The 24,094-nt window shown below is 38.1% G+C and overlaps 1 protein-coding gene across 1 annotated transcript in view; it reads right to left on the minus strand.

Annotated features, from left to right (window-relative positions):
- Nucleotides 1-23,808, minus strand: part of GTF2B (general transcription factor IIB) — a 33,318-nt gene extending 9,510 nt beyond the window's left edge. Inside the window, exons 1-2 of the mRNA XM_030324234.1 lie at nt 23,714-23,808; nt 18,480-18,586 (exon numbers count right to left, since the gene is read on the minus strand). Coding sequence (XP_030180094.1) covers nt 18,480-18,586; nt 23,714-23,730 — 124 coding nt within the window. The 5' untranslated portion in view covers nt 23,731-23,808. The remainder of the gene's footprint in view (nt 1-18,479; nt 18,587-23,713) is intronic.
- Between the last annotated feature and the right edge of the window lie 286 nt (nt 23,809-24,094).

Genomic DNA, 24,094 nt, shown 5'->3' on the forward strand with positions numbered 1-24,094 from the left:
AGTATCAGGTCTCAGACATCTGTCCTAAAGCGTTCCTTTAACTATGATGCCAGGCCAATAATAACCCTTTTTAGACATTATGCTTTGATTAGTCATATTCTAACTTTTGGAAGAAAAAAGTATTAGTCAAAATAAACACACACAACAAAATAAAGCTATTCATATGTGATACAAAGATAAATGTGATTCAAAACCAAAATTTGCAAGGGACATAGAAAAAACCAGAAAGCACTTTTCACAATTGTATTATTGCACACAGTTTCATATAAAAAGTTACTAAGCTTTCATGTTTTGCAAAGAACTAAGCTGAAACTTATGTTGTAGTAACTACTAGATGAAAAAAATATTTCTGGCCAAATAATTTATACAGAGTAAAATGTTAAGCCTAGAATTAGTGAGAAGAAAGCCAGGTAGGTATTTTCTTTTTAAGCAAAGGGCCAGTGGTAAAATAGGTCACGCTAGGAAACTAAACATGAACAGATCTGGTTGATCACTGCTTTGGGGGGAATGCTCAGTAGCTCGTAACATCTCCACAGCGACAAGAGTTATTACCACTGAACAGCTGCCCACGCTAGTCACTGTGTAAATGTTCTCTTTTAATCCTCCCAGCCTGATAAAGGTAGGTACCACTTTTACTGCCACTTTAGAAATAAAATTTGTGTAAGATGACACAACTAGAACGGAAATGTGCAACTGATCCCAAAGACTGTTCTATACTGGATTTGTAAAACATGAGCTTTTCCACCAAAGTGTGACAAAACTGAGAGCAGGAACCAGACCATTTTCATTGTTGCCTAAAGAGAAAGGAGAAAGAAATGGCAGAAATTAGTTAACTCAGCAATTAAAAGAGCTTCTGGTGACAGTCAATTAATATAATGGTTACGAGCACGGACTGTACCATTTGCCACTTAGCCTTGGACAAATCATGGCATTTCTCATGGCATTTCTAAGTTCCCTAATAACCTCACAGTCTAAAGATCATAAAGATTAAATAAGCCAAAACAGGTACAGCACATGCATGTAAAGTGATTAAAAAGTTCAAGGTGAGTGCCTGATATTAGCTATCTACTACTAGGAAAATGAAAATAGTTTGACATATCTTCTGACATCTCCCTCCTTTTGAGACTTTAAAAGTAGCAGAGTGCTCCGCTACAGGTATATGACCAGAAGGACAGCAAAGAGAAAAGAAGGAAGGAACTCAACGTAAACTCTGCTAAATCCTCTGAACTACTGTCTATGTAGTACATTAATTAAAATGCTTATGAACCAAGTATAGTAATCTTAATCTAATCTTACTGCTTTATTTAAGGAAGGAGGTAAATGTGCAACAGAATCATTCCTGATGGTTCTGGAATAATTTATATTTCTTTGAACACTCAAAACACTTGGGAGTAACCAGATATCACTTGGACTATTTCCTGTTACAAGGGAACTGAGATGAGAGGCAGGGTCCCCATCTGCCCTACCCGTATGTAGTAAGAATGGCCAAGGAAAGCAGAAGCAGGCAGATCAGTTTATAAGGCAACTTCAGGAGATGAGAGATTGAGCAGGTGGCCCAAAATAAGAGAAAAAGAAGGTTAAATGGATGGGACTGTCATGATGGATTTTTCTGCTTCCCTCTCAAAAAAATAAACATCACTAAACTTGGGAAGCAATTCTAATTATATAAATTAAGATTTTAAAAACTTACCTGAAAGTAACAAAACCTGTAATAATGGACTGAAGTCTCACTGCAATACTAACTAAACAAGGCCTGTATCTCAGAGACCAATTTAAAAAGACTGATTTTCGGGGCGCCTGGGTGGCACAGTCGGTTAAGCGTCCGACTTCAGCCAGGTCACGATCTCGCGGTCCGTGAGTTCGAGCCCCGCGTCAGGCTCTGGGCTGATGGCTCAGAGCCTGGAGCCTGTTTCCGATTCTGTGTCTCCCTCTCTCTCTGCCCCTCCCCCGTTCATGCTCTGTCTCTCTCTGTCCCAAAAATAAATAAACGTTGAAAAAAAAAATTTAAAAAAAAAAAATAATAAATAAATAAAAAGACTGATTTTTCTTCCTTTTCATAACAGAATTATAATAATGCCTGCTTACAAATGTGTGTGTGTGTGTGTGTGTGTGTGTGTGTGTGTGTGTTTGTGTGTATGCAAAACAAAACTACCTGTATTCTCAACACTAGGGAAAGCCACTGTAAATATTTTGGTATATATACTTTCTGCCTTTTTAATTCATGTGTATGTTTTTTCCTTAAATTAACATTAGATCATATTGTGCCTGTTCCATGAAAAGCTCTGTTCACCAAATCCACATCATGAACACCAAAACAAGATTGTTTAAACAGGTCAGCCCCTTTAATAGCATCTGACAATTAAAGGGATACTATGATGTCTCCACACACTATGTTTTCAAGAAAAAAAAAGTGTATCTAACTTCCTAGTCAAAAAACAAAAATACACAAACATGCACATAACAAAAAACTATGGCCTTCATATCTGGAGTTACTTGCAAAAATCTAAGTTCAAATAAAAACTCAAATGTCATCATTAATTTGTTTAATGAATGAATGAAGAGAACATGGTATATGAAAAGGCAGGTAGGTATGCTCACATCTTTTTAAGTCTCTCTAGAAATCTAAAGATGAAACATCTTGGCTAATACTTTATTTCATACCATTTTCCTTTTGGCCCCCCAAAAACCTACCAAGAGTCTCTTTTATTGGTTGCTTTGCACTGCCTTTAGAAAGACAAGTTGGATTAGGGAAAAAAGGGGGGTGGCGGGAGTTGGCCTAGGACATTATAAATAGAAAAGCCAGAACCGGGTAGTGATGTAATTTTTCCACATACGTGGGAACAATCTACATGACTCATTCAACAATCTGTGATTTGTGCTAAGAGACATTCCCTCTTTTTATATTTTACTGCTCAAAACATAGCATTTATAAGAAATAAAATTTCCAAAATAACTCAAATAGCACATCATGAAACTATAACTAGAGCACCAGATTAAGTGCACGAGTAACAAAATAGGGCAGACCATTCAGAAAAATCAGAGTGCATAAAGGATTTTCATTTGAAGAAACCTAAATGAGGCAGCATTTTAAAAGATGCTCTGGAAGGAAACTGCAATACAGTCTTTTCAAGGGTAAGTGTATAATCAACCTTCAGCAAAGAAGCCTGCCAATACACACACACACACACACACACACACACACACACCCTCCCATATCCTTTAATGTTCCACAAACAGGAAAAACATAGAAATTTTTACCAGTTACGTTCTCAACCAAACACTAATTTTTGTAAAATGAGCACGAGACAGAAAGTCTCATACAAGAATCTTCACAGCAGCATTACTCATATTAGCTAAAAACTGGAAACAACCCAAATGTGTGTTAACAGGAAAATGTATACAATGGGATATCCCTCCACAAATAAACTACTGATACATGCAGTGATGTAAATGCATTCAAAAACTATATGCTGAGCCCGAAAAAAGTCAATTACTAAAAAAAATAATAAAAAATAAAAAATAAAAAAACTACTATATAATTCTAGTTATAGGAAGTTCAGAGGCGCCAGGGTGGCTAAGCTGGTTAAGCGTCTGACTCTTAGTTTCTGCTCGAGTTATGATCTTGTAGTTTCATGAGTTTGAGCCCCATGTAGGGGGAGCCTGCTTGGGATTTTTTTCTGTCTTTTTGCCCCTCCCCTGCTCACATGCTGTCTCTGTCTCTTTCAAAACAAATAAATAAATAAAAATTTTTATAGGAAGTCCAAAAACAGGCAAAATAATCTCTGAAAATAGAAATCAGTACAGTGGTTGCTACTGGGCTGGGGGTGGGGGGCAGAGGTAACAGATTAGAAAGAAACATATGGGAACTTCTGAGAATGGAAGGAAATGGTCTAAACACCTTGATTAGTGTGATTATACCAGTATATGCAGTGTCAAGATATCAAAATGCAAACTGTGTATCTGGGATCTGTGCATTTTACTGCATGCAATTAGACCTCAATAAATTAAAAATAAAAATTCGCTCCCACCATAATACTGTTGATTTTGAATTAAGTCACATGTATCTTAGGATAACCTATCCATGATTTTGTGAATAACAATCTTCTTGGACAAGGGAATATATATACTCTTTCTCAAACTCATCTTTTAGATTATATGTATGTCACATTTATGACTAGATCTAATTTTTTTCTGTTAAAAATCTCATTTTCTAACTAGTAATTGCTGTAATATTTTATATGCTTATATTCAGCCACTTTTAATAGACTATTAATTTTTAAAATTTGATCTGAATATTCTAGATATAGAATCTCATCAGTGGCAAAGAACTTGTTCCCCTTCCAATGTTTAACTCCCATTTCTATATTATATCTAAAGCACTTGTCAGAACTCTCAAAACAATGCCTTTGATTTAAAACAGAAATGTCTCCAATATTTCAACATTATGCAGAAAAGTAACAGGTGAACTGAAATATTCATCTATTAAAACACCATTCTACTCCAATGCAGAGTGTCTTATATTATTAAGAATGTGCTGAGTTCATTAAATGTCTGTCATCTTAGCAAACCATAGCATTTCTTACGTACTATCTTTTTACATTATAAAAGCGAGCCATAGTTGTTTGTGGGTTATTATTCTTCTAGTACTTATGTGTTAAGATAAATTAAGTTACTCTGGAGTAATAAGTAATTTCAGAAGGTTAGCGGCTTAAAATGAAGATTTTTTTCTTATTCATACCACATGTCTATATAGGGGTAGGACAGCTTTCTATGCCATCCTTATTCAAGATGATAGAATTCCTGCCACTTGAGACATGCTAGGGGGAAGGATATGTATTAAGTTATGCACTGACTTATATATACTTTCCAATAGTAACATTTCCACTCACATGTCCTTGGCCAAAGCCAGTCAAGGAGTGATGCTTAACTCTGGAGGGGATGGAAACATAAATGTACCATGTAGCTCAGAAGAGAAGAACCAGAATTATTAGCAAATAATCATCAATGTTCTTCCACATGACAATTAGCAAATAGAATCAAGCACTGTATTTTGTGGGATTTATGTATAAATTCACAAAAAAAAAAAAAAAAAAGATTGCTCTAGGACTTCCTTTTTCTGCCACACAACAAACCAAGGAATCAGAGTTAATTTTACTGGCTGGTTATTTGCAAGTCTTGACTAATAACATTTTTTAAATGTTTAAAAGATACATTCCCCACTGGTGTGTGGATTCTTGACTTGCAACCCTAAGGGTCTTCCGGTACAATGTAACGTTTTCTTCTATTGTACCTTTAATACTTTACAATATTCACCTGGATCTTCAAGTAGAACCATAATGGCTATCTTGTGTTTACCACTTTCTCATTCACTCTTTATAGTCTCAGGTTTCTTCTCTGCTTTACTGATCCAATTTCCTAGAATGTTGTCAGCTAATCACTATCTCAAACAGTTTTATTGTGTTTGTTTCCTTGTGCTATCTTATTTCTTTCTGACATTTTAAAAAACTTATTTATGAGAGAGAGAGAGCGAGCAAGCACGCACGTGCAAGGGAGGGGCAGAGAGAGAGGGAGAGAGAATCCCAAGCAGGCTCCGCCCTGTCAGTGCGGAGCCCAACACGGGGGCTCAATCCCACAAACCATGAGATCATGACCTGAGCTGAAATTCAGAGTCAGGTGCTCAACCGACTGAGCCATCCAGGCACCCCTCTGACAATATTTAATAGAAATATTATGGAAACTTTATTTCACCGATCACAAAAAATCATTTATTTTCCATAACTTCCTTCTAGCGAGCTACATCAGGAGAATTTTGTTCAGTCCGCTGGATCACTGCTCCTCTTCATTGTAATAATCTGTCTTTAGAAGCTCCATGTGGACTTTTGTGCCTATTCATCCTGTACTCCTGTACTAAAGAACTATCAATCCATGTCCAGTGGTGGTGGTCATGTTGGAAAACCTTCCAATCCACCACTACCAGTAATTCTCAGTCTCTCTGCGTACCCACAGTCCCTAGCAGTTAAGATATGACCCAAATAAAATAAATTCCCAGTATGACTCTACAAATAAATTTATTAGGAAGGATACAGGCAGGTTTGTATTTAAAGCAAAAATAATAGTGACTTAAAACAGGCTATAACTTTCTCACATTAACAGTCCATAGTTAATAGTCATAGACTAGTGTGACCCAGGCTTCTCCTATCTTTTTAATAAGCCAGCTTCATCATGATGAGCATTTTCCAGCCTCATATGGCTGTTGGTGGTTCCCTTTATCATGTCTGCATTCTAGCCAGTGGAAAGGAGAAAGAGGAGGCACTTCCTTATGGCAGGATCTAGAGCTGTACATACCCGTTTTATGTACAATCCACTGGTTAGATCACATGGTCATACCTGGCTACAAGGGAAGCTGGGAAATACAGTCCAGTTGGGCAGCAACATGCCCAGTTAAAACATAGGGATTCTATTACTAAAGAAAGAGTGGGACGATCAGTGGCCTCTACTACTACAAGGAATAATGGGTTAGCTATGAGAGAAAGGAGAGGAGAAAGAATGTCCAGTAGAACCAGTATACTTTGCCTTATACTCTAAAGGAAACAGTACACAAAGACAGACATATAAGCTCCTAACCAAGCAAGTTATAAACTACAAATCCAACCAGAGGTATTTTGTAGTACAACATTAAAACCAGAATGGCTTGGGGCACCTAGGTGGCTCAGTTGGTTGATTTCAGCTCAGGCCATGATCCCAGGGTTGTGGGATCGAGCCCCTAATCAGGCTCTGCACTGACCATGGAGTCTGCTTAGGGCTCCTTTTCCCTCTATCCCCCACTCACGCACTCTAAAATTTAAAACAAAACAAAACAAAACAAAAAGCAAAACAAGAGAAAAACCTAGAATGGCTCATAGTAGCAGTCTAAACACTGCAGGGGAATACTGCAACATACTAAAAACAGCCAGGAAGCCAATATTGGAGAGTCTGATTTTCTAGGCCTGACCTAGATTCAAAACGTTTTTGTTTCTTATTGTAAACTTAAATTAATAAAGGTATTTTAAAAAAGAGTATTAGAATCACCCCAAATTTCAATTCTTTCTGCCATCTTTCTGGAAAATGATCTTACTTAAGCATTTTGGTATACAACCAGTAGAAAATTCAGAAGTAGGAGTCTTAGAACAATAGTCTGCAAGTTACTTGTGGACATAGGCTAGATTTATCTAAAACCATTTGGTCTGGAACTACAAAATTTTTCAAAACATGCCAACTCTAAAAGTTCAATAATCAAAATGCAGTACTCAAGGTGGACAAACCCTAAGCATGGAGTTTTTTTTTAATTATTTTTTTTCATATTTATTTATTTTGGAGAGAGAGAGAGACAGAGAGAGAGACAGAGTGTGAGGAGGGGAGGGGCAGAGAGAGAGGGAAACACAGAATCTGAAGCAGACTCCAGGCTCTGAGCTGTCAGCACTGAGCCCGACACGGGGCTCAAACCCCTCACAAACTGTGAGATCATGAGCTGAGCCAAAACCAGACACTTAACCAAGGGAGCCACCCATGCACCCCAAATTGGAGTTAAAAAATTTTTTTTTCAACCCTCAGAAAGTTTTACATTTATTTATTTTTGAGAGAGAGAGAGAGAGAGAGAGAGAGAGACAGAACACGAACAAGTGGGGGAGGGGCAGAGAGAGGAGACAGAATCTGAAGCAGGCTCCAGGCTCTGAGCTGTCAGCACAGAGCCCGACGAGAGGCTTGAACTCACAAACTGTGAGATCATGACCTGAGCTGAAGGCGGACACTTAACTGACTGAGCCACCCAGGCGCCCCCCCAAATTGGGAGTTTTTAAATTAAAAAAATACTAGGGGCGCCTGGGTGGCGCAGTCGGTTGGGCGTCCGACTTCAGCCAGGTCACGATCTCGCGGTCCGTGAGTTCGAGCCCCGCGTCGGGCTCTGGGCTGATGGCTCAGAGCCTGGAGCCTGTTTCCGATTCTGTGTCTCCCTCTCTCTCTCTGCCCCTACCCCGTTCATGCTCTGTCTCTCTCTGTCCCAAAATAAATAAATAAACGTTGAAAAAAAAAAATTTAAAAATAAAAAAAAAAAAAATACTAAGGTACTGTGGAAAATTGTTTAAGTCAACACATTACATTTGTTAAATCTAATGCTGAAACTGAAATGCATCTTTAGCTTTCACACCTTCTTCAGTCATTTACCCCTTTCTAACCATTCCTTCTTATGATATTTCAAAGAATCCTGATTTTTGGTTTAGTGTTACTAAACATTCTTATCAGAAAGCCTGGATTAAAGATAATTTTCAAGAGAAGTCTGATCAACAGATATTGATCAGGTATTTAAAAAGAAATACCATTAATACTATAGCCAGTCTCTAAATCACAGTTTATTTTCCCCAAATGTAAACTGAGTAAGAACTCAAAATGAATTATCCCTTAGAAACAACCCACATCATGGTTAATTTCCCAGACCAGCCCATAAAAGCGTACTTTACTCATGACGTTTAGGCCCTTAAAAAACAAACACAAAACTGTACAAGTCGAGAGTGTAATTACCATTTGGAAAATCATTTGTAAAGGAAAATGCAAAATGCATTGTAAATTCCATCCCTGAGTATGTCAATACATCTTGCTTTTCCTCAAATACAGGCAGGTTTGCAGCAGCATCTAAGCTAGAGACCCGCAGCTCTCATGGAAGATGCATCCTAACCTTAGTCACAATAATTTGAGTCATTCACATACCAGTACTTTCAGGCCTCTACCCTAAGACACATGTTTCTTTTTCCCTCCACTTGGAATGACCTTCCCTCCATAAACCTTTGCTCATGCTTAATGGTCATGTTTCAATGTAAATTCAACAGTAATTTCCCCAGGAAATCACTGCTTCCTTCCTTTGTGTTCTTACCAAACTTGGAAGATCTGTAATAGAGCTTTTACCATGCTATGTTGTATTAACGCACCCTTCTCCCTTTCATGCGCTAGCCAGAGTTGCTCCAGAGCTTGCTTACAGCATCTGATACTTCTTTAACTCTCCCTGCCCAGCACGCTGCTTTAACAGAAACAGGCCTGCTAAGTCCTACAGACCTGGATTTGAACCACTCTGTCACTTACTAGATGTGGAATCTTCAGCTAATTACCTAAGTACTCAAAGCATCAGTGTCACTCAAAGGGTAGCTGTGTAAACTGAGTAAAGTTAGTAATTCTCTGATGCTTAAAGTAACATCTACATTAAAAATTCTAGGGATGCCTGGGTAGCTCAGTCAGTTGAGCGTCTTGCCTCTTGATTTTAGCTCAGGTCAGGATCCCAGGGTTGTGGGATCAAGCCCCGTGCTGGGCTCCGTGCTGAGCATGGAGCCTACTTGAGATTCTCTCTCCCCCTCTGCCCTTCTCCCCTGCTCACACGGTCTCTAAAAATAATAGTAATAATAATAATAATAATAATAATAATAATAATAATAACTGAATTAATTAAAAATTCTAAATTAGGTAAGAAGGTGGTCTCTGATGGCTTATAAGAGATGCTAAAGCAAGAATTTGAAAGTGAATATTCCTTAATTTTAAAATATAGCTTAAACATATTAAATTAAACCTGAATATTTCCTTTAGGAAACACTAATGCAAATTTATTTTTTTTATTTAAAAAAAAATTCTTTTTAACGTTTATTTTTGAGAGAGAGAGCGAGCGAGCATGAGCAGGGAAGAGAGAGACACAGAATATGAAGCAGGCTCCAGGCTCCAACTCATGAGCTGAGTCATGAGATCATGACCTGAGCCAAAGCCGGACACTCAACCGAGTGAGCCACTCAGGCGCCCCATCACTAATGCAAATTTAAAGATGGTAATCCAGTAATCTTTAAAATGATATGGCTGAAGAGCATTCACTATGCTAGACCCACTCAAATACATTTTGCAAGTGACCTGTTATGAAGAATGGCATCTCAGACTTAGAATCACCTACTTTTCCACAAGAAAAAAGGAGTACTTGCACCCACAAAAAATGTATCACTGAAATCTCATACTGAAATCATACTATATATTTTATACATTATTTCATTTGATTCTTAACAATTCCTAACAATTCTAAGATGTATGGTACCTGCTCCCTGTTTTGGGGCAGGGAGATGACTTATTTTTACACGTGAAGAAAGTCAGGCTTAGAGAAATTATATAAGTTGGTTATAGTTACTTACATAGCTCATAGTTACATCCATAGCTCCTAGTGTAACTAGGGGCCCTCGATTCCAGGCTCCGCTCTACTGAGCTGAGCCTGGAGTCGAGGGCCCCTAGTTACACTAGGAGCTATGGACATACATAAGATATCTGCTCTACAGGCTATGCAGTCTAGGTCTGGAGACATGAAATATGAAAACTCTAAAAGTACAGAAGATGTATAAAAAAATATGGTAAACTGTAAAGTTAATAGTACAGATTTGTGTTTCTTAATATGCTAGAATTTCTAGAAATGGGGTCTGGAATCTTTAGAGTTGATTCTTTTTTTTTTTTTTTTAATATTTATTTGTTTTTGAGACAGAGAAGGAGAGAGAGCAGGGGAGGGGCAGAGAGAGGGGGACAGAGGATCTGAAACAGGCTCTGCGCTGACAGCAGAGAGCCTGATGTGGGGCTCAAACTCATGAACCGTGAGATCATGACCTGAGCCACCCAGGTGCCCCTGAACAGCTGATTCTTAATGCACATTTGTACATTCATCCTTCAGAGTCACTGTATAAACAATATCCAGAATAACTTTAGGAAAGACAGGTCAAATTGACTCATTTTTCTCATTCAAATCTACCTATACTATTTTCTGGTTGTTCCTTCTAAGAACAATGAAAGAATTCAGTTTTAAATGGTACATAAAAGTGGCTTTTACTAGAAATGATACCACTAGATCTAAACACTACCTATTTGAAATCCTAATTTATAAAAGTCATAACCAATTTCATGTTTTAGCAGCTATTACAGCAGCTTACTAACCTAATACTTTGCGGACTATAAGCAATGTACAAGGTCAAATTTATGAACAAATTGATAATCTAAATATTATACTGCCACCTAGTGCTCAATTTTAAAGTGACACAATCACACTGTTAGGATTTGGGGGGGGGGATCCCACAAAACAGTGCTATTAAAGCCTACAGTTTCATGGTAGAATTGACAAAGCTTTGCTTTAAAAATTGGCCTTATTTTAGAGATCAGTAACAATATCCTACAGAACACTGGTAAGATTAAACAGCCAATGACAAATCAAAACACTTCCTATGTTTAAAATAAAAATCCTATAATTCTGGGAATGCAAGCTGGTGCAGCCATTCTGGAACACAGTATGGAGGTTCCTCAAAAAACTAAAAATAGAACTACCCTATGACCCAGCAATTGCACTACTAGGCATTTATCCACGGGATACAGGTGTGCTGTTTCGAAGGGACACATGCACCCCCATGTTTATAGCAACAATATCAACAGTAGCCAAAGTATGGAAAGAGCCCAAATGTCCATCAATGGATGAATGGATAAAGAAGATGTGGTATATATATACAATGGAGTATTACTCGGCAATCAAAAAGAATGAAATCTTGCCATTTGCAACTGATCTCACATAATCTCAGTGGATGGAACTGGTGGGTATTATGCTAAGTGAAATTAGTCAGTCAGAGAAAGACAAACATCATATGACTTCACTCATATGAGGACTTTAAGAGACAAAACAGATGAAGATAAGGGAAGGGAAACAAAAATAATATAAAAACAGGGAGGGGAACAAAACATAAAAGACTCTTAAATATGGAGAACAAACAGAGGGTTACTGGGGGGGGTTGTGGGAGGGGGGATGGGCTAAATGGGTAAGGGGCACTAAAGAATCTACTCCTGAAATCATTGTTGCACTATATGCTAACTAATTTGGATGTAAATTTTAAAAAATGAAAAATAAAATTTAAAAAATCCTATAATTCAAGTGGCACCTGGGTGGCACAGTTGATAGAGTGTCCAACTTCAGCCCAAGTCATGACCTCACGGTTTGTGAGTTCAAGCCCCACACTGGGCTCATTGCTGTCAGCGCAGAACCTACTTCAGGTCCTCTGTCCCTCTCTCTCTCTGCCTCTCCCCCACTCGTGCTCTCCCTCTCTCAAAAAAAAAAAAAAAAAAAATTAAAAAAATCCTATAATTCAAATAAAAGAGGAAAGTCAATTAGACAATTATTACATGCTAAACAGTATTTAAAATAGCCACAAAAGATTGGGAACCAGCTACAGGTGAAACTAAATACGACTTAAGTACTGAGGAAAAAAATTAAAGACAATGAATGTCTGACCAACTGTATTTTTCCAAAGATGGCAGCAATAATATATGTCATCAACATGTTCTTCTGAAACATGACCCTGTCTATGACACTGACTGGTGGTTGGTGTCTCTCTATTCCTTCCAATCTAGGTGGGCCCTATGACTATTCTGACCAATACAGAAGTGATCCTATGCCAGGCATAGCCCTTAACTACCTGAGTCCAGCTCCCACACTCTTGAAACACATGCTCTTAGGATATTTCTCTTGGAAATCAACCACCATGTATGAGATATGACTACTCTGAGATAACTGTGGAGAAATCCTAGAGCATGGCCTGTGTGGGGAGGCCAAAGAACAGAGAGGAGCCAGAAATATAAGTGAAAAAGCCATCATGGAAGTGAATACTCTAGGTCCAATCGGTGCCATGTGGAAAGAAACAATGGCCCAGGTAAGTCCTTCCCAAACTACTGACCCATAAAACTATAAGCAAAAGAAAATGGTTACTATAAGCTACTAAGTTCTCCAATAGTTTGTTATGTAATCGAAACAGAAACTGGCTCCTGTAAGTACGATGTTTCTTTAAGAAAAACCTAAAGCACTTTGGCATTGGTTTTGAGACTCAGTGGTGGGCCTCAAGGAGACTGAATGAAGGTTTAAAGGACAGTAAAAAAAAAAAAAAAAGTGTTAGACACTGGAGAAAAAGCAGTTTTTATCCTATGAAATAAATATATTTTTTATTGCAAATTATTTCACTAAAAAAGGTGACAGTTGCAAGGGGTAATATATGCCTCCAAAGAGGACAGTTGAGCAGTATCTAGTCTTGAGTTGGAAATTAAGAGTAGCTGGGGGAACCTGGGTGGCTCAGTTGGTTGAGCATCTGACTCTTGGTTTTGGCTCAGGTCATGATCCCAGAGTCATGGAATCAAGCCCTGCATCGCGCTCCATGCTGAGCTTAGAGCCTGCCTGGGATATTCTCTCTCTCTCTCTCTCTGCCCCTCTAACCCACTTGCATGCTTTCAAATAAATAAATAGAGGAGTTAGTGACAATGGGCTGCCCTAAGTTTTGAGCCAAATTAAATATTAGTTAAGTACAGAGTTGTCCAAAAACAATTCTAAGAGTTCCAGTTTCTAAAGTTGTCTGGTGATATTTAAACCCAAGCCTACTGTAAACGTTTATTCAATAAATATGGTATAATCTAAAAAGTTTCAGACCAGGTAAAACGTTACAGTAAGCACATGCAAACCATGTAAACCAAGACAACTTATTAGGAGACACATGATGACAGCTGGATTTAAATCTCTATGAACACAAGTATGAAAAGAGCCACAAGTCTTATGCCCTGAGTGGATTGTGGAATATTTGCCTCACCTAATTTCTTCCCTATCTCCATAGCATAAGAGATAAAGGCAGAACTGAGCTGGCAACAAAGAGCATATGCCTTTAAGCCAGCAAGTTGGGGGTGCTTAGGTGGCTCAGTAGGTGGAGCATCCAACTCGTGATTTTGGCTCAGGTCATAATCCCAGGGTCCTGGGATCGAGCCTCACATCAGGTTCCATGCTGGGTGAGGGCCTGCTTGAGACTGTCTCTCTCTCCCTTTGCCCCTCTCCCCTGCTTATGCACTCTCTCTCAAAAAAAAAAAAAAAAAAAAAAAAAAAAGAAAAATCATAAAAATTTAAAATAAATGAACAAGCAAGCTGATGCAAGTCTAATTAAATATATATAGAATCTAAATTTATTATGGATCTATGATAGTAATATATGTGTTTGTGTGTATCTGTTCATATGCACATGTTTTTTAAAATTTGACTCATGGTCTGCCATGTTCAGTTAAGCTCTTTTCAACATAATTTGATCATCTCTTCAGCAAAACAGAACTTTGTTAGCAGAGTCTTGCCTGCCCACCCTCATGGAATAGTTTCTTCACTTGCAGGACACACTGCAGGTTATATTACACATGCTACAAATATGCGAATGAGGCTAGTACCATATATTTTAAAACAGGTGTTTGTTACGGTTTAGGTCAGAAAAACCAATTGTTACAAGAAGATATTTCTGTGTATATAAAGGAAGTTTAATCAGATTGTATTTTTTTTTTTTTAATTTTCAGGCTTTACAATTTAGCCTAGTTGCTTTAGTTAGGATAAAATATAGTAGTTCCAATGCTGGTGTTCAAGACTGATAATTAAACAAAACTAAAAGAAAATTAACTTCCTTTGGTTTAGATATAAGCAGAAAAATGCAAGTAAAAGTTAGTGATTTCAAGCATAAAAAAGCATGTAAGCCTTGTGAATCAGATCTTCCATCTCCAGTTGGTTAATCTCACCCAACTATATCTTGCTGGTCTGAAGCAGAAGTGAAGCAGATGGAAGGGCTGGAGATATAATGCGGTATTTCTGCACTACTTTTTAAATGGCTCCATTTACGAGACCCAAGAAGCTGAAATTACCTTCAATCTTCTGTCTCACTCTTACATACTATCAGTTTGATCTTAATACTTTGGAATTAGAATGCTCTCATTTAACTTACAGGTTGGCAAACCTTTTCTGTAAAGGGCCATATAGTAAATATTTTAGGGTTTGTGGGTCAAGAGGCTAAACCGAGGATACTACATAGGTACTTCCATAAAGAGGAAAGACTCCACTGGTTTTTTACCGATGAAATTAAAAATATAAAAATTGAGGATAATTTATTCTAATACAAATCTACTACTGAGAAAGAACAGCATTCTCTTTTGGGGTGAGAATATTTCACTTAACTGGAATCCAGTTCGTGTTCTCTATCATCAAAATCAATTACAAATGTTATCTGTCAATGCTGTTAATAGGATTTTATGTATTTCATTTTTTTAAGTCTTTTTCACACACAGATAAGTACTGCCAAATACTGATATTAATCTGCAAGCATATGATTTTAATTGAGCATATTCACTGCCTGAAAGGCATTTATAGAATTTTATTACATTCTTCTGATATTTTGCCTTTTAACATGTCATTACATTGTAGATTAATCACTCCCAATTGAAAGTTAGGTGGAAGCTCCTTAATTGCAGAGTTAAATGGATTTGGAAATATGAAAATTTCCTCTGCACTTACATTCAGGTCTGGAAAATACTGATTAAAATACAGTCTTGACTTTTGAATATATACCTGCTGCAGATTTGTGTGGGAATGAAGACCCTACTTCCTGTTTTAACTTTGGACAGCAATGAAAGTATATAAAATACATTAAAGCAATTTGACGCCATTTGGGATTCAAATAATGTTAGCTGTTGTCAAACTGACCTTACCTCAGTGTGATTTTAACGTATCCGCACTGTTCTGCCTTCCAATTCTAGGTTGAATTCATTATGAAATATTAGTAAGTCTGCAGCAAAAGCTAATTTCTAAAGCCATTCAGTGTTAAACAGCAGTGGCTGAAGGCAGTACTGGTTCAGAAAGATTTCAGCCTTGGCCCTGAGCTCAAAAACAATTACAAGAAAACTTTGCTGCAGCTAAGCTACCAAATTACTGTGTGGTGGGCAAGTCAAGATAGTCAGCTTCTATTTCTGACAAAGATTCAATGAAGTGATGACAGTTAAGTCCACGAGAGTGAATGAAGTTCACTACTGACCCTACTGATCAGTAACATGATAGATTCAAACCTTTTCTACCAAGTACCTGTTGATGAATACAATGAATAACTAGAAGCTTTAAAAACCTTACATTTTCACAATCTTTGTAAATCTGTCCACCTAAGACTTCTTCCACATGTATTTTTACCATCTATCAGTTATAATATATCTTAGCAGTTTCCACTTCAGGTTGTACTGAATTAGCATTCTTGTAATTTCTTTAAAACTAGTTTCTCCTGCAGTTTTTCCATGCAGATAATTCAAACCCTAGAAACTCTGCATTGACTCCTTGAATAAACAACTCAGCAGTATCAGTAACATCTACCTAGTCATCAGGAGTCTAGGAGAAACACTTGATATTTGCCTGGACTTTAATTGATTGACTATCGATGTTGTTCCCAACATCCTCAACTCTTCAAGCAACTGTTTTTCTGAGAAGCTGTTCATCTTAAATAAGTTTTCTCTGGACACATTTCTTCAACTACCACAATCAAACAAACATGAACTAATTAACTCATCATTAACTAATCGTTGACTTTCCCTGCATAAGCTACAAATAAGCCACTCAGAAACTTATTTTAGATGCAGCCTTATTTTTATTCTTTTATTTTTGTGAAGAAATTCTGCTGTGATGAGATAATCGACATTACATTTTCTAAATTTTCTGATCACTGTTTTACTGGATTGGCAGGATGAGTGCTTATGCCTAAGTCTCTTGTATCTATTAGCAGAGCTATCGTACCACTGAATAATAAACACAGAGCTTTGCCATCTTGATCAATAACAAAATAACCTACACTCCACTGTACCTTAAGGGCGTGGCTTTCAAAGTTCACTTTTTTTCTTTCTGTTTTGACACGATGGGTATGCAATGGTAACAAAATAAAATGCTGCAGCATGGAGATAAACTTTGTACTCAAGATGCTGAGGAGTTTTAAGTGCATTCCTGGGATTTATAGTGCACTGGGCGGCAGTATGAAGTGATGAGAGCACCACATATGGTTTCTTTTGTAACTACAGAGTCCTACTGTCATCATGTGAAAGCAGTCATAGATAATATGTAACAAGCAAGTGTGGCTGTGTTCCAATAAAACTTTATGTATGGATACTGAAATTTGAATTTGATACTATTTTCGTATGCCTCCAAATGTTAGTATTCTTTTGACTGTTTTCAACCACTTAAAAATGTAAAAGCCATTCTTACCAGGCAGGTCATATATAAAACAGGCAGTGGGTCACAGTTTGCCAATCAGACTGAACTCATTTTATTACAAAAGCCAATACAGGATAGAAATTTGGCTACGTGCGGACAGTAGAGCTACACTGCCACACTGAACTTGAGTTTCTCATCTCTACAATGAAGGTAATATTGGCGCTCACCTCAAAGGTTTCTCTGAGGATAAACTCAGTGAATATAGAAATCATTTTAAAAAAGTGCCCAGCATATAGAAGTTGTTAATATTGCTTATTGAGAAGAATTCAACAATAAGTGGATTTCAGTTCCTGTTAGCAACTCTGTATGATTTAAGCCTCCCACTGGAGGTCTGAGGCAAGCAGGCTACGTGGATGAATGTTACCGATATCCTCCAACACTATTCCACAGTATATCACCACCAATGTTTCTGTTATACATCCCATAATCCTACTAGCACTTTCATTTTTAAGCATTTCGAACTGCTAAGTATTACTCCTTTGTTTCAGTTGCTAAATACAACTCCACCATAAGAATATTCTAAAGTTCTGCTACATATCTGGGTAAGTAAGAAAGCAGGAACAAAATGAAAAATTGTAAGCAGTATTTTTTTTTAAATATATGAAATTTATGGTCAAATTGGTTTCCATACAACACCCAGTGCTCATCCCAAAAGATGCCCTCTTTAATACCCATCACCCACCCTCCCCTCCCTCCCACCCCCCCATCAGCCCTCAGTTTGTTCTCATTTTTTAAGAATCTCCTATAAGCAGTATTTTTGACAATAACAATTTTATACTAGAAATTCTTAAGTCATTCTATTTAATGGGATCTATTAACTAAAAGTCCTTGAATGAGACTCAGTACAGCTATACCTTTACTACCCTGAAACAAATCATGTTTAAATATCTAAAAGCCACAAAAGTTGGATTAAATTTATTCATTATTTCATACACACAAGCGTCACCACTACCATCCCCAAACCCCATCAAATAGTTAAGACTAAGGACTCAGGAGACTATGGACTGAGGGCTTTTTCTTCTGGACGGGCTGTCTCAATTTTAAATGTTCCTTCATACCCCACATTATGAAATATATGCATTCGTATAAACAATAAAATATGGTGTCTCTGATTTTACTCTTTTCTAATTCTTTTTGTTTGTTTTATAATAAATATGAATTACCTGTAGGGAAAAAAATCAAAATGTATTCATTAAAAGACACTTTGGGAAATACACAAAAGCAAAGTACCTAAAATAGTGATTTCAGTTAAAACCATAATAATTGGCACCTGTAGGGAAAAAAATCAAAATGTATTCATTAAAAGACACTTAGGGAAATACACAAAAGCAAAGCACCTAAAATAGTGATTTCAGTTAAAACCATAATAATTGCTCACCTACAACCAGGCCACATTCTGGACAGATCATATCACCAGCTCTGTAGTCCTCCACTAAAATCGCATCTGGATGGTTTGGACATGTGACTCTTGGAAGAGCATCCAAACTAAATAAAAAAAAAAAAAAATTGTTTTTATATCCTCTCAACCAACATGTAACAAAGTAGTGTTCTAGGGGAAAAAAATGAGGGTTCTGAATACTTTTCCAATACTATCCATGTATAATACACTCAAGCGAAATCTTCAAAATAAATATCCCAGTTAGGTAATTTTTAATTCCAGCTAGTCATTAACAGATAGATTCCATTGGAATTGTTTCTTCTAAGAACAGTAACTTATTTGCAGACATGGAAGGCTTTAAAAACCTAAATGGAAAGCAAGTGTTTTTTTCTCTTCGTACAGGCTACTGAGATTTTTAAAAATCCTGATTAGCATAGAAATGACTAGCTACCATTTATAACCTGTGACATTTACATATAATCATCTGGATTGTGTGACTTATCACTTACTTCTCTGGTCAGAGAATACATTTCAAGTCTTGTTTTTTCCTACTTGCTGGATATTTTAGTAATAGATTTAGAATAGTACACACTGAACCTAATGGGTATGATAAAGGAGGGTGGTAGATATACCTCTGCTGAACTTAAGATCAATGATTTCATTTAGTCCAGAAACTGAGTTTGCTATATCACTCAAGAAATGGTTTCAAAAACTACTTTTTATTCTATTTGTCATAGTACTAATGTGCTTGATCATTTTATTTTGAAAATAAAGCAGTTTGCAGAAGACACACTAATCATAAAAGACAAAATAAAATCAGTTTTAGAAAGCAACAAAGGGGGCACCAGGCTGGCTCAGTCAGTAGAGCACGTATTTCTGGATCTCAGGGTTGTGAGTTCAAGCTCCATGTTGGGTGTTAGAGCTCACTTAAAAAAGTAGTAATAAAATGGGGCACCTTGCTGGTTCAGCTGGTTAGGCATCTGACTCTTTTTTTTTTTTAATGTTTTATTTTATTTTTGAGAGAGAGAGAGACAGAGCACAAGTTGGGGAGACGCAGAGAGAGGGAGACACAGAATCCGAAACAGGCTCCAGGCTCCGAGCTGTCAGCACAGAGCCCAATGCAGGGCTTGAACCCATGAACTGCAAAATCATGACCTGACTTGAAATCAGACGCGTAACCGACTGAGCCACCCAGGCACCGTGAGGCATCCGATTCTTGATTTGGCTCAGGTTCATGGGATACAGCCCAGTGTAGGGCTCTGTGCTGACAGCATGGAGCCTACTTAGGAGTCTCTCTCTCCCTCTGCCCCTCCCCAGGTAGAGCATGCTTTCTCTCAGAAAAAATCAATAAACATTTTTTAACAAGATATAAAATAATATAAAAAGCAACAAAAATATTTAACATGGATTTATTAATTATACACAATTATAAATGTTTGGTATCGGGGCACCTGGGTGGCTCCATTGGTTGAATGACTGTCTTGATTTCGGCTCAGGTCATGATCTCAGAGTCATGGGATCAAACCCCGGGTCGAGCTCTGTGCTGAGTTTGGAGCCTGCTTAAGATTCTCCCTCTCCCCCTCAGCTCCTCTATCCGGCTCGTGTGTGCACGCTCGCGCACTCTCTCTCAAAAAGAAAAAAAAAAAAAAAAAAAGAACATGAACTCTGTAGGGGCACCTGTTTGGCTCAGTTGGAAGAATGTGCAACTCTTGATATCAGGTTTGTGAGTTCAAGCCCCATGTTGGGTATAGAGATTACTTAAATAAATAAATATTTGGTATTATGCAAAATAAGCCCTCTTTAAACGTTCACTTGAAATACTACAATACAAGCTTATGTTATAGCCATCACAAATATACATTCAGAAGACATCATCGACCATCCTTACAGTAGTAAGTAGGTATTTGTGGTTTTGGATAAATTTCTAATGTCAGCAAACACAAATCGGAAAGTTAACTCTCAACACAGGTGATTCCCACTGAAAAAGTGATAAAATAATCCACGTTCCCAAAATGTATATATTTAACCAGAACATGTCTTGGATCTTTTCAGTGGGAAAATGGGGAAATAGAGAACTGGAGATTTGCTTTATAGTCACACTCATTCCATAAATTCCTATTAGGAAAATATTCTAATACATTATAACAAATAAATTAAGAACTTAGTATAAATTATGAAAAACTATGTTGAAATAAAGGAAAATGTTAGAATAACAGTAATTACAAATGGGCAGCCATATGGCACATGTCATACAACTATAAGGACTAATATAGTTTTTGCTATTAAAAAGTAGAATTATCTTCTTGTCTGTAAGTATATAAATGATATGTAAACACCTCAAAAATATGCCAAAAAAAAAAAAAAACCAGATATGCTAAGTGAAAAGAGTAAGGTAGGGATTTTTTTTTTTTTTTTCAACGTTTATTTATTTTTGGGACAGAGAGAGACAGAGCATGAACGGGGGAGGGGCAGAGAGAGAGGGAGACACAGAATCGGAAACAGGCTCCAGGCTCCGAGCCATCAGCCCAGAGCCTGACGCGGGGCTCGAACTCCCGGACCGCGAGATCGTGACCTGGCTGAAGTCGGACGCTTAACCGACTGCGCCACCCAGGCGCCCCTAAGGTAGGGATTTTATACAAAACTGGACAAAGTATGAATTACAGTTTTTGCAATCACAAAGATGACTCTCAAAATGTTGTTCAAAAGAAACTAGACAGAGAAGAAAATATAAGCCATTTATATAAACCTTAAAGTGGGCAAAACAAATCTATGGAGTTAGAAGTTGGGATGTGGTTATCTTTGGGAAAGGGTAATGACTGAGGGCACAAGGAGGCTTCCAGGGTGCGAGTCGTATTTAATTTCTTGACCTGGGTGGTAGCTATGTGTGTGTGCTCATTTTCCAACTAAACTGTGCACTTAAAATGTGTGTACTAACTTCATGAAAAAAGGTAAAAAGCAAGGTAGTGAACAGTATTTACAACATCCTTTGGGGGAAGAAGAGAGGTTAGCACTACATGCATATGTTTGTTAAACCTCAGAATCATTAGGAAAACACCAAGAAACTGGTCACAGTGGCTGCTCTGAGGGAGAATGAGATGGCTAAGAGGGAAAAGAAACTGCTTTTCACTTTTCGTCTTGTTTTTGTACTATTTGTGTTACCGATCCAAAATAAAATGAATCATGACAAACTAGTCAACTTTCGATCAGAATACCCACAAGAGTGATGTAAAAGAGGAACCACAAGAGTGGGGTGGTGGGGGAAGTAAGAGAGAGAAACGAAAGGAAAGGAATGGTGTAAACAACCAAACACCAATGACATTAAAATCATTTAAAGGACCTAAGAAACCACATAAATCCAAATCTCACTTTATAGCTGTCACTTATTGGGAGTCCACTGTGTGTCTAATGCCATAAATGTATCAGTACTCTTCACAGCAACCCTGCAAAATAAGCATATTTCCCTTCCAAAGATTACGATCAGAGAATGATTAGCCTGAAATCACAGACTAAGTAGTGCAGTTTAGACCTGAACTCACATTCGTGCTCTTGTCTGTGAAAACATCAGGCAGTTTCATAACCTAGTAACTGTACATCTTCCTCGGGGGGGGGACAAAGCTAAAGGCAGAAATACTAACACTTAACCTTTGTTCTCACTGGTAGAAAAACTTCAGAGACAGACAACTGCAATGACACACATATTTAAAACCTAGACATCTCCAGGAAAAAATTCATTTCAAAGATTATTTTTTAACAAAGGAAGAAGAAAAAACTCACACAAAGCAAAATTCTTTTGGTAAAGAATCTATCACGTGAATTTACTATATTTAATGTTGCAACATTTCTTACAATTTCCTGTCCTATCGTATGGAAAAGCTGTGCCCAAATATCACATTTACCTTTCAGATCTATCGCCACGAGAGAATATAAATCGTATTTAGATGTCTTTGGGAAACTGAAGTTTTCCACTTACCTACAAGGAAGCGTTTCCCAACAGAGCCACACCCAGACAGAATGATTGAGCATTCAATCATAAAATTACAATCAGTAAACAAGAGTGTCAGTGGCTTTAAGAGTTGTTTCCAGGTTGTTTTAGCTAACACTGCCTCCCCAACACCTTTTCTAAAACTACAGTAACATAAAGTAGTAAGTCTTAGCAGTTACACAAAACGGCCTGGACTTCAGCTTACTATTTTGTGATAATGGCTTTCATCAGGAACTCAATTCCACAGAAGATAACAAGTTCAGAAAATTATGCCACAGTTGCCTCTCAGAAGCTACAGAATTTGATACTGTACTTAATTCGAATTTGTACTTAATTTGATACTTTTAATACATTATGAGTTAACTAAGGACCAACTGTGTGATAACAGAAAACAGATAAGAGATTCTACACTTTGTTCGAACACTAACCTTGGAAAAGTCAACCTTGGCATGACTCAGTTTACATTTATGCAAAAATACTAATATCTACCTCATAGTGATCATGAGAGATATAATTAGGGTCTACAAGCATTTTTCTGATCACAGGATTAAAGGCTGTCTCTAAGGGCAGTGCAAGCATTTCCTGTAGATAGGAATACATCACATTTTAAAAATATATTAGACAGTGACTTCCCAACATATGCAAGTAATTTTCTGCAAGCAAGATTTTCTTCAGGAGTAAGCAGAAGACATTTGTAGAAAAATAAACCTCTTAGAAGGAAACCTATCAACTCTTGGTAAATGCCCTAGCTTCCATTTCAGAAGGCCTCTGGGATGGTAACCAGTTTCCACCAGGCTTACCAATGCTGACGTCCCTAACTTTCTAGCTGTCAGATCGATAGGGGCCTGGGACTAACCCCTTCTCGCCCTTTGGAAAGGATCGCGGGCTGGTTGAGCCACAGCTGGAAAAGCAAGCGTAGGAAAAATTAACAAGAAAAAAGACGGGTTAAAATACCCCCCCAAAAGATGCGAAGCTAGGGCTGGGAACACAGGGGCCCCCACAGGGTTGGTGTCTGGGTGAGAAAACAAGTCAGGACTGTGGAGTGGTAACGCAGACGGCTCGGTACCCCCTGAGACACCCCTGACAGCACTGCCGTCTGGAAGTGCCTTTGTCCGGGTCGGCCAGCCAGTCCGCCGCCTCTCCCCGCACCTCCGGGGCGCTCTGCCCGACGCGGCAGCCCCGGCAGCAGCCTAGCAACCCTGGCACTCCCCGCCCGCCCCTCATTTCGCCCGGCTCGGCCGGACATACTAACCGGCTGGTAGACGCCATCTTCACGGCCACTGCGGTCCCAGCTAGAAGCCACAACAAACGCACCAAGAACAGGAAGAGATTGTGGCGACAAGACGCTCGGAGACGGCCTTTTATAGGCGAGTCACCCACGCAGTCGTAACAGGGCGCGGCTACGGGTCGGGAGAAAGGCCAAGAAAAGTGAGATCCTGTACGCCACGTGCTTTGCGTTTTTTTAGTTTCGTATTCCGTTTCTGTGATATGCTATGGTGCTGAGCCAATCGACGAAACTACCCAGGAAAATTCTCAAGGGAACTCAGCAAACGGGGTACACCAGAGATACCCTCAGCCTGCTGATGTAAAACACAAAGACAACCCGGCCTGCGTGGTGGGGGCAAAGCCCACA

Source organism: Lynx canadensis, chromosome C1 (assembly GCF_007474595.2).
Source record: "Lynx canadensis isolate LIC74 chromosome C1, mLynCan4.pri.v2, whole genome shotgun sequence".
In the NCBI taxonomy this organism is placed as follows: Eukaryota; Metazoa; Chordata; class Mammalia; order Carnivora; family Felidae; genus Lynx; species Lynx canadensis.